This window comes from Triplophysa rosa, linkage group LG14 (assembly GCF_024868665.1).
Source record: "Triplophysa rosa linkage group LG14, Trosa_1v2, whole genome shotgun sequence".
NCBI lineage: Eukaryota > Metazoa > Chordata > Actinopteri > Cypriniformes > Nemacheilidae > Triplophysa > Triplophysa rosa.
Genome location: NC_079903.1, coordinates 16829842 through 16841972, shown reverse-complemented (window position 1 = coordinate 16841972; position 12131 = coordinate 16829842). Strand labels below are relative to the sequence as shown.

The window sequence follows — 12131 nt, the reverse complement described above, 5'->3', positions numbered from 1 at the left end:
CTCCTGATTGATTGGGTTTCAAGGCATAGATCGCCACGGTTGGCGGTGGAGGACGATTCGCTCGCTCGGCTTTACGACTCTCCGTCTCACTTCTTCATTCCCACCCAAACATGAGCGTCGGCGCGGAGATAAGTGACTTAAGTGTACTACAAAGTGTAGGGAGCGTGGGGCTGAATTCCATATCGCTTTTATGTTGGTGATGCCGGTCATGGTTGGTTTTAACCCTATAGTGTCCTGCTGGATAATCTTACTGGCTCTTTGTGGATATCTCTGTCTTCATGGGAGTCGAGCTGCGGTTTCCATCTTGCCTCTGGTCTCATGTTGCTGTTCAGCTCGTGTTATAACCGTGAATTTGTGATTTGTGAGGCGTCTGACTTGGGATACTGAAGAGAATTTAAACACAAATAACTTGCGTTATGTAGCACGCATGTTAAAAAAAAGTGTTTTATTTTTATTTTATTTTATCTTTAACAGCTTACAAATGATGTACCCTCTGTTGAGGATAAATAACTGTTTTAGAAACAAGGTTCTCTCTATCTGGACATCTTCACTGAAAAGAAACAGAGCCCAACTCAAAAATTTCGAATGAATGGTAACATCACATTTTCAATTGGCTCAAGTGAGGTTTTTATTTTCATTTTTTCATTTACATTTATTCGTTTGGCAGACGCTTTTTTCCAAAGCGACTTACAAGTCAAAAAGCATATGACGTTTTGTCAACACTTCATTTTTGAGAGGACAGTAGAGAGAGACAGAAAACGATGGGGAGTAGAGAGGGCAGCAGTATCGGGAAAGAACCGTGACTCGCCACAGACTCCTAACATTTGAGGTTTTATAAACGTATCACTTGTGGCAATGATCTTTTCAACAGCCATTTGTTAATTTGGAAAAACTTTACCTAAGCCAACTAAAAAAAATAGATGCAACATAATTGTAAGTTGGAGACTCGAGGACTGATTTTTATTACAGTGTTTTTTAAATATTTTAAACTGATCTCATTAAATACTTTAGTGAGCATTGACTTGTAAGCTTTATTAACTGCTAAGTAGTTTTGATAGACAAATTTCTGTAAATGTGTTTTAATATCATTAGGAAAATGAACCATAGTTTTATTCTAGTAAGCGTTATTTATTTTATTTATTTATTGCGGATGGATTAACTTTTGTATTGATTACCAGAGTTAGTTAAATTCTGTTCAGAAATATATATATATATATATATATATATATATATGGTAAATTATTACATATTTTTAAAAAAAGATAAAAATAAGTTTGTTTAAAATTGAACTACATTTGTTTAAAGCATTATACCGTATAGCCATGCATCATAAAAATACGGTTTAGACTTTTCATATGCCACTGTAGTCATTTTTATCATCTGGACATGAGTAGACGTATTTAGTTTACTTTGATTTAATGCCAACAACTGAAGTGATTTTTATTTCTTCAATCTACAGGAGGGCAGAAGTACTCTTATTTCTTCTCAGGTTAATGTTAGTCTGTTGAATAACTGCAGTGCTTTATTTCCACTCTTAATGCCTTACTGAAGCGTCTACTTCCCTTATATTTCGCACGAGAACAGAAATCTAATTAGTTTATCATAGTAACTTGGCCACATAAGCTCAGCAGCATATCCGAAAGGTTGATCCTCTGTCGGGCCCTCCCGCTGTGTGCTCAGAACAGATAAGCTAAGGAGCAGCGTGGTCACCATGCAGAAATACCCAGAGTGCATTAGGGCTACCGCAGCCTCCTACATCATGTGCTGCATTACAGCAACCTGCAGCAATTCACACTTTATGAGTCAGAAAATGTTTGAGAGGTAGCTTGATCCTGCTTTTTTTCTAATTTATCCTCTCCTCTCATTTTCCCCCCTCCTTTTTTACCCTCTCATTCCTCTTTTTCCACTCCCCTCTTTCCGTAACACATCACATGTCTCCTTTCCCCTGTTGATTTGTCTCCCTTTGCCCTCACCTCTGTTCTCCTCTTCCACCCCATCCCCCCGCACAGGTTTCCCGGCAACAGCGTACGGTCCGGTAGCGGCGGCGGCAGCTGTGGCAGCGGCGCGTGGCTCAGGTAGGGGGGCCCGTGGAAGAGGCGGCTACGCAGCATACCTTCAGAGCACAGGGCCAGGTAAACGCTCTGGCCGTAGATCTGTGTGCTGCTGCTCTCTCCATGCTGCTCTTAACTCTAGCCGCCTCTGTCCTCTCTCTCACACACACACAGAAATACACATTCTGTAGTTAAAGGGAAAGGGTAGGACTCGAGGCCTGCTCCCCTCCTTTCCCGTTGTAGATGTGATTTATGGTGCTGGCAGAAGTTGCCCCCTGGCTGATGGTCCGAGACCAGATTCCTTTTTCTTCTTAATTTAGTTAATGTCAGAATTATAGTCGGTAACAGATCAGGGCGCAGGGTGCAGCTTCTGCTCAACCGTTCGTACTTTACTGTAGATGTTTGTTTCGCTAACCCTCCTCCTCACCCCGCACAACACCGTTGCACACACACTTATACGGTTGAACCTTTCCATTTCTCATGGTTTGTCGACTTCTCACATTTAATCGTCGGGCGCTCCGGGTCCTTAATGCCTTCCCTTGTCATTCGGACAAACTTTGTTCGCCTTTGACTAGAAAACACAGACTCGGCACATTAAACAGTTCCCAGTTGTCCGCTCGTTCCGCCGCGGCTATTGATCTGGAGGCTGGATAGCTTAATCTATCAATCTGACTTTGTCTGTAAGACACAAGGATACTTAAATAAATAAACAGCAGGGAGGAACAGCCCTCGGCCTTCTCACTGACGTCTGGCCTTTAGCACGATGGGAAATGATGGTCTTGCCTAATTGGCCATCAAAAACTGGGTCCGGAGCATGATGTGATCTGTTTACACGCACACACGTTTACACGGCAATAAACAGACCGTGATGTATAGTTACGGAAACATATATACTGGAGTATGTGTTCGGCTTGAATGCACTATAAATTATTGTCAAGAATCTGACAAATGCATGGAATGTAAAATACAGACTAGGTATATTTTAGTAGCTAAGCATATTGTGGGCATTAAAGGAACGGTTCACCCAAAATTAAAATTCTGTCTTCAATTACTCACCCTAAAGTTGTTCCAAATCTGAATATATTTATAAACACAGAAAGATGTTTGGAAGGACGATTGTAACAAAACAGTTCTTGGCCACCACAGTGGGAAAAAATCTTTGTAAATGTCTTTGTTCTGTTGAACACAAAGAAGATATTTTGAAAAATGTATGAAAGCAAACAGTTATGGGGCACGTTTGACTACCATTGTCATTTTTCCTACTATGGTAGTCAATGGTGGCCAAGAACTGTTTGGTTACAAGCATTCTTCCAAATATCTTTCTCTGTGGTCATCAAAACAAAGGAATTTAAACAGATTTGGTAAGTGTATTTTTACACATTAACTTTATACTGTATATACTGTATATTAACTCTATTTATTAATAATATCTTTTAACTGAAGCTATATTATGTAGTTAGCTTTATATTATATATGATCTTTATTTATCAATAATTTCTTTCAGCTGAAGTTATATTATGTAGCTTTATATTTTATATTATTATACATATAAAATGTATGATATAATTATTATTATTTAGTATAACATTTATAATATATTATCTCTGTTTATCATAAATTTCTTTCAACTGAAGATGTCTTCAGCCAACTTCAATTTTATTAGGTTATTTATAACTTTATTTAGCCATTTATTCCATTTACTGCCATTTATAGTCAATGTTAGTCAAAGGTAAATTTGCACCCCCATAGACAAACATGCCACGCATTTTGCACACACACCCAAACACATGTTGGGTTTCCGTGTTTTATATGACCTTTAGTCATTATATTTATATTGGACAAACTGTATATTCTATCCCCTGAACCTAACCGTCACAGAAACTTTCTGCATTTTTACATTTTCAAATGCTTGATTGAATCTTTTTTCGCCATGAGGACCAAAAAATGTCCTCACTAGTTAAAAAATGACTGGTATGATGGTCTTTGTAGGGATATTTGGTAGCAGAAACTATATTTTATTTTTACAATTTTAAATAAGCATCACTTAGTATGTTTATTAATCAATGTGAATTAGAAGTGGTTAAGACTTTTATTATCATTGTGAGGACGTTTGTACGCACACACGCATGCATGCATTTCCTGCATATTTTGATTCTCTCACAGACACACACAGTTCACTCCATTGACACCTGCACTCCAGCAGACAGCTATCCACCCCAGTGTAATTGGCAGACAGGCGTAAAAGTGGCTCGGCGCACGGTTTGAAGGAACGCAGTCGACAGAGCGTGAGCCAATCAGTCATGCCTCTCCACCCAATCAGACATGTTTGATTCTGATTAGCACTCAGCTAAAGAAACCAACTTAGCCTGAAAAAAAACAGCTCTCTGCATTTCATTCCTGTTTAATGTGTGTGAATTATGGCAAACTTGTTTGACGCCGAGTTTAAAACGAGAGCCACACGAAAAATCTCAGCCTGTCTTGACGGACTTTTAAACAGCTTTTGGTCAGATTGTGGCATTATAAATTTGAGAAAGATAGGTCCAATAGACACAATTTTCAGATTATAAAGCCGGGTACATTGTGTTTTAGAAAGGGACATCATTTGGACCGTTGGACCAGGTTTATTAGTACCGAATTGAGCAGCCCCGCCGTAGTTATTTTATCACCTTCTCGCCCCCCACGGCTGGTGTTTTAAGCTGATGGCGCAATTGCACTCTTTTGTGACTGATGGAGTCACTTCATGGCTGCGTTGTGACAGAAGTGAGAAAGCCATCGAGACAGAGCACTGACATTTAACTATGACCTTTTCCCAGAACCTCATCATCTATTACCCAACTGATCTCCATTGCACAGCACAATTTATACACCCCTGCTGTGCATACATTTGCTGCTAGGCGGAGGATGAGATGTGTTTGCGTGCCGACTGTCAGTCAGTTAACTCCTGCGCAAACCTGCCGGCAAGGGTACGATGAAAGTCAGAAGCTCCGGTCTGACAGATGAGCCGTCGTGCTCCGGGGCCTGGAGTACCTCGTGTTACTCGAGCGACGTGGTGACGTCGCGGGGCGGCCTTGCGGATCGTCTTCGCCTCCGTTTATAATCTCCGTCAATCACCTGAGGGCTGTTACTCTTTCTCCACCTGCTTTTGATCTGGTATTATAATGCGGTTATGCAAAGTCTGACGCTTCGCAGATCTGACTCATCCAGAGCGGCTCCTTTTTATGGTTATTTATTGGCGATAAGGTCATAAAGTAAACGACACACACACTTTAGCTGATAAACGGTGTGTGTAATGCGAATGGTCTTCGGTGGTTGCCACAGACGACGCCATCGTAGGTGTGGCCTTTCTGTTGCACGCTGGCCTTTTTGACATTCATCAAATGTATGTATGCTGTATCTCACCCTTAGCTTGTTCTTCCTCTCTCGGCCATATCCTATGATCGCTCGATCTTAATATTTTGAGTTTCAGTTTTTTTTTTTTGAGTCATTTTTTCTTGTATTTTATCATGTAGTACAACCTACTGTGCTTGACTTTTTTTCCCCTCCCACCACGAGTAGCTTATATTTTCTTGTTCTGCTTTTATTCATGTAATTCTATCTCTGTTTTTACCATTACTTTGTTCTTCCTCCCCCTGGACCCATATGTATCTGTTGACTGCGGTAGTTTATTTAAAAAATGGTGTGGGTAGAAACTGTAGATCTAAGGTGGTCATGGCTGTTAGTTTGTTATGAGGAAAAAGTGCGTCATGGTACATACAGTATCGTGGAAGGGAAGGTTAATATTAACCGCAGAGAAAATATTACTGTATCTTGTATTCGGATTCCGAGGGAAAAAATCTGCATTTGTATTTTTCCATTTAGTGTGTTTTATTGATTGCATACTTTTTCCTCATTCACCTCTTTCTTTATACCCATTGAGCTTGAAAATGCGGTTGTTACAGGAAGCGTCTGAAGCTGTATTTAAATTATAGAGATCTCTTGCGGCATGTCTCGAAATGAACCGAGTAAAATGTCATAAAGGCATTAACACACTTTCTCTGAGCTTTGTGGCAAATGAGAGAGAGATGACTCACACTAGGTGCAGAAGTTACCTGACACTGAACATCACGCAAAAGCACGCCCTAAAACTGTCCACCTAACAACCTCAGCACCTCCGCTCGCCCGTGGACAAGGGCCAGCCGCATTCCCCGGGGCTTGTCTCTCTTCTTTTAGGCATTGCCACCCCTCCATCTGTCCTTCCTCCCTGTTCTCTCTTCTTCTACGATGAGGTTGAAATACACGTGTGTGTGTGTGTGTGTGTGGTTTGCGTGTGAGTTAGAGAAGCACAGAAAACCTGTGTCACTCTCCATTAGCTGTCGTATCCTGACGGACAGCCACTGGACTGCAGCTGTGTCTGCCTCATTCGCTGCGGTCTCGGCAGGCCGCAGGTGCAATCTAGGCCAGGCCGTCTCTACGGTGCCAGCCGCGCATGCTGCAAATATGAAACGCACTTCATACTTGTCTGTCATGGCCTTGATGAAGACAGATGTGTGTTTTCAGCATCCTGCAGCCGCCCGTCTGCTTCACCTACGCGTGAGGGTGCGCGCGCGACTCCGATCTGTTAGGAAACGAAAGCTCTGGCTCAAACAATCAGGATTTTTTTACTCCACGTGTGCGTAATTTCCGAAGCTTAGTGATGAAACATCTGTAGACGATTTATGAGATGCGGCTCTTGCTAGGAGCGACGTGTTGTAATGATAATTTCTCTAATATATGACTAAAAAAGACCATCATTGAATTGAGAATGATGCTCTCTGGAGGCAAAAAAGGTGCTTGTAATTCTTTAAAGATGACATAGGTGGAAATTAGGTTGCTAATTGTGGATATTTCAAAGCTCGGAGGCGCATTTGACAAGTTTATTGACACCTTCATAGAGGATCCGTCGGAGGGGGTAGAGTGCTGCCTATTGGAATCAAGTGGAGAGAGATGCTAGAGATTGAGAGGTCGGGAGATAAAACATAATGTGTCTGAGTATGGAATTGCAGGGTCAGTGCTTTTTATAGTCGCCTGCGTTTTTGTTCGAGTGTTCGGATTCCCTTTTCCCGTTCTCTGGGCTACTGACATTTCTGCCTGGAGTGGGTGATTGTGTGTAACGCTGTTTCCCAGGCAGGCCGTGGTCCTTGAGCTTTTTTATAAAAAAGTGTTTGAAAGTCACATTACGAAATGTCAGCTTTTCCATCGTTCCCATAATGAAAAGATTTTGTAAATGGCAGTATTTCGCTAACATCAGCAGGCTAATTGTGGTAATAGACTGCTGACAGGTCAGGTGCGAGGCGCTCCGAGTCTGATCCACACAGTGAATGAGGAAGATTTTTTTCCACCCTGTTCAGTAGCAGACCGACTGTGCACAATGTTAAATTGCAATGCAAACACATTTTCGTGTTCTCTACACATTTCTGCCAGGCGAACAGAATTTCGTGTCAGTGTCTCAGTGAAACATAGAGTTCATCTCAAGAACCTCCCGGAATAATTTGATTCAAATCTCAATAAAGGTTGTTTGAAATTAAGAGTAAATTAGACAAGTAAGATTGATCTTGACTTGGCGTAATGCTTTCAAGGCTGAAGCAGAAAGAGAACCCAATCTATTTCCAGAGACATTTTTGTTTCTTTCAATTGTTTTTTTGTTTGTTTTTTTAGTGCTATCAAATCAATTAAGTGATTCCAAAATAAATGTGTTTATATAATGTATCATATATACAGTGTGTGTGTGCGTGCGTGCGTGTGTGTGTGTGTGTGTGTGTGTGCGTGTGTGTGTGTGGCGTGTGTGTATATATATATATAACCGTGAGAATGAGATTTAAAAAAATAAATTAAAAAATCATGTTTTTTTATTGTGCATTCCAATTAATAGCAATCAAACGGCAGTTGGTTTGTTTTGATTTAAGCCATAATAACTCAAAAAATACAACTAACTAACACAATAAAAACATGATAACATCATTTATTACACGGCTCATTTGAATGCTTGATTCTGATTGGCCAGTCGCGACATTCCAAGGGTTGTTATTTTCAAATAACAACCGCTCAAACCTAATAACACCCTTTTACCCGGATGCTGCAAATCATTTTGAGAGGGGCAGTTTAATATTACACAAAAATGAATTATAAATATGTCTTTTAATAACATATATGACATTATATTCACAAAGGATTAAACCAATTTGCCTGTTCGTGACGTTTGAACGTCGTTTCTTACTTTAAAACCGAAACTAAACGGCTTTTCCTCGCGGAAGGTCTGCATTCGGTAAAAATGAGCTAATAAAATATTTCAAATTCACATTTTATGTCCAGTTTTTTTCTCATGTGGCAAGTAGCCGTGTAATAAGTGGGATAATGTACAAGCAGCCGGCTGTTATCGCGAAATAAGCCCCTTCAGTGTGATACAAGACCTGATCACACTGTCGGGGCTTATTTCTGCGATAACAACCGGCTACCTGTACATTATCCCTTACATACAACATTAGCACTTATTTCTTTTGATGAGAAAAAAAAACATGTTAGCAAGTGAGGATGCTTCTTGGGGGCATTTTTAGTAGTGTCACTGTCCATTTCCATAAATAATCAATTATTTTGCAGAGGAAATCTCCGTTTGATAAGTAAAGAAAAAAACTACAAATTGCATATTGAATTTTGCTATAAAAAGGCTTTGTTTCCCAGATTATAGATGTACTTTTAATTTAAACCATTTTAATCTTGCCGTTGTTTGTGTGTGGAGCGTTGCGGCCGGGAATAACACAACCAGAAAAACCAAAAACATCTATCACTGTTTGTCTGACAGCGTGACAAATTGCCACTCTCTGTTCACTAAACAGCTGATAAAAGGCCCTCTTACCTACCTTATTCATGTATTTATCTGTTTCTTGATGGCGTGCTGACAGACATTATGTATAATAACATAAAACCGTAGGAAGGGGTGGCTAAAAAGCAACCAGTGCTTTCATCTAAGCAACATCTCTGAAGCACCCAGATGGGCTTTGTAATGGTACAGTTGACAACTTTCCAGTGTGCATTCATTCTGAGCTCACCGCATCACACACGCGGCGCTCCACGCATGCTGGGGGGTCTGGGCTCAGTGCAGATGTTGCCCAGACAAAGGCACATCTGGATGACCTACTCCCAGCTGTGCAGACATGACCTCAGAGTGCGTTCGAGGCCCTCTGCGCGGTGCACGGAGGCGTAATGATGAATAGACAAGGCGCTGTCGTACGCCCACCGCGAACGACTGCTTCACGTTTCTACAAAGCTATTCATCAAGTCGATGGAAGTGAGTTTGCGCATCTATCACCTGTCAACGATGCACGCGCTTGCCCCCCTTTTCCCAAACCTGCCATTATAGAGTAATTAGATTTCCCTTTGAGTGAAGGAGAGAGGCCCGCGGTACCCATCACAGAGAGTTCGGGATTTGTTTTTGAGGAGAAAAATGGGTTTGTTTAAGCGTTTGTTTGACTTTAGGGTTGTACTTTGCGAAATAATTCGTATGAAAATATGTGCGTATTAATGGAAAAACACACACACATGCTTTTTTCGAACTTGTAAAAAACGTTGCGAGGTCTATTCTCGAACTGATTGACAGCGTGGAACGCAGTTGTGGAGGAGCCGTTATTGTGGCAACTTGTAACATATTTTAATTTAGCTTCACGTTTTTTCGTTCTGCACTTCCACGTGGTCAAAGTTAATCATTTGCATGCACTCCGAGAGAGAATTAGCCGGCGAAGGTAATCAAGCAGCCCTATTCCGCCAGATGGCTTTCTCTGTAGACAGTAAATGGGCACTTTTTAACTGCGCTTTATTTGGTGTTTCTGCTTCAGATACCTGGATAATAAACATCATTTCTGCAGCCGGTTATTAGGCAAGACCTTTCCTGCCACCGCAATAAAACGAACAGCGTTTCATGTCTAATTTGCGATGTCAATGCAAACAAAGAATCCAGGTGTGTTTGTTGCACGCACGGTAATGTCGTATTTTGCGTCCCTCGGCTCCGGCTCGGCGGAATATTTATGCAGATTGCGGCAAGACCGGGGCATTGTCGTGTATAGCAGGCCGGGGAGCGGAAGACAAAGGGACGTCTCCGCGATCCCCTCCGCCCCCACTTTGCGCGCGCTTGTAAAAGGTCTTCATTTGTTTGTTGTTAAAGATCTAATTAGGAGGAACGAGGAGAAACGGGACGGAATGGCAGCTCATCTAATTAAGAGGCGCGTCCAGGGTTCCCTTTGAACCTCAAGGACGCCCATCTATTAGACAGGCCCGTCAAAAATGGATTCAGCCTAAGTGCATTTTTGCTTGCTTCCTTTAAATGATTAAAGATGTGTGCGCTGGAGTGGGCTTTCCTCTCCTCTCAGACAGCCGGAGCACTTGAAGATTCCGAGCGTACCTCAGGCATTTCCTTCATTCTTGCGCAGTTAGTGGGAAACTGCTCGAACGTCGGGATGCATCTGCGATTTATTTGCGTTTGGGAATGTAGGTACTGGCAGGAGAGGGTTTCCGTGCCTGTTTCTGTTTACTCATCGCAGGCATCTGGATTTTGGTGCCCGACTGTTTTGAAGGCCCCTAAACCTGGGTGTACACGGGACAATTTGTTCGTTACATGCATTTAGCTTGTCAGATTGTAGATATGACCACTGTTGTGGTCACTGTGAAAGCAAACCCGAGTTTTGGCCAGACAGATAATTAATAAGTGATTTGAGAAGGTCAAAGCAGAGAGAACCTTTATTTATTTTGCTTTATTACTTCCTCATCCCTGTTTAAATATAGGCTCCTGTAGACCTCATTTGTTTCACTGTGTATATCTGAAATCCTCTGAAACTAATTAAGGAAAAAGAGGAGGAAGAAGAATCGAATGTAGTACCTCAGCGAGGCTGCTCTAATGAGACACAGTCTCTGGGCTGAGGGTTTATCTGATATAAAACATTAGCAGTGGGTCTGTATTGACTAATTGTAAACTGTTAGCAGTTAGGCTGGAGTATGTGGGCTCTTTCCATCCTCTTGCATCTTGCCTGGCGTTCATATTTTTACCTCTATAGCAACAGCAGGGACATCATCTTAATTACAAACCATCAGTTCTGGAAGCAGGACGATTTTCAGAAGATCTTCTCAAACACAAGGTTATCTCATCTAACTGTGTGTTCTTGCAAAAAAGACAAAGTTTAGTCTTGAGGTTGTGCATAGGTATGGTAATTATGTATGGGTAGTTGACAAATACACTGTACATGTGTCCTATGGTGTGACAGCAAAAAAGGTGAATAATATATTGTTGTTAGTTTTTTCCTATATTTCTGCTGTACAGTATATTTGTCAACTACACGCAACATTTTGCCATTTCTACTTGAATTATTTACTTTTCCTTATTTAATTATCGATTTGATATTATCTTTTATTTTTCAGTGGCCCTAAAAGTATTTGGAGACTTTTTTACAAGTATTGTAAAATTAAACATTTTTGAAATGACTTAATCAACTGGTCCCAAAATATGAATTCCAAACGTGTCCAAATACTTGTTTCATTTTGATCTGTTTTAGTTGTTTTGTTACTTAATTATCAGAATCAGAAAGAGCTTTATTGCCAAGTGCGCTTGGACACACAAGGAATTTGTCTTGGTGACAGAAGCTTCCAGTGCACATACAGGTTAAAAAGGTGACAAGGAACAGGTAACAAAACGTAAAAAATAAATATGTGAGAGACAATACACATTTGACAGAAAGGACAATATTAGACAAAAGGACAATAGGCAGTATATTGGATGTACAAATGTGCTATATACAAATTATACTGTGTTATATACAAGTTATGCAGGGGAATGTGGATAGCTGAATATCATATCAACAACATTATGTATAATAAACATGAGTATATAGTTGTGTATTGCACGTGTTGTTATTGCACAGTAGAACATTTAACTGTTCATGAGATAGATGGCCTGAGGGAAGAAACTTACTTATATATTATATATAAATAATATATTTCAAACCATATATACCATATATTTTTTGCATAATGCTTTGCTTAAAATTTGTGCTTGTGCTGTGGTGCTTTAAACATAAAACATAA

General features: G+C 40.7%; 1 protein-coding gene across 9 annotated transcripts in view; it reads left to right on the top strand.

Annotated features, from left to right (window-relative positions):
• The window catches only part of msi2b (musashi RNA-binding protein 2b), a 243516-nt gene that overhangs the window by 215022 nt on the left and 16363 nt on the right, over positions 1-12131 (top strand). For 5 of the 9 annotated variants that reach the window (XM_057350461.1, XM_057350458.1, XM_057350457.1 and 2 more), the window contains exon 11: positions 2010-2132. The exons of 2 other annotated variants lie outside the window; for them this stretch is intronic. In XM_057350461.1, the coding sequence (XP_057206444.1) occupies positions 2010-2132 (123 nt within the window). The remainder of the gene's footprint in view (positions 1-2009; positions 2133-12131) is intronic. 2 more of the 9 variants (XM_057350459.1, XM_057350454.1) reach the window with 1 other exon arrangement.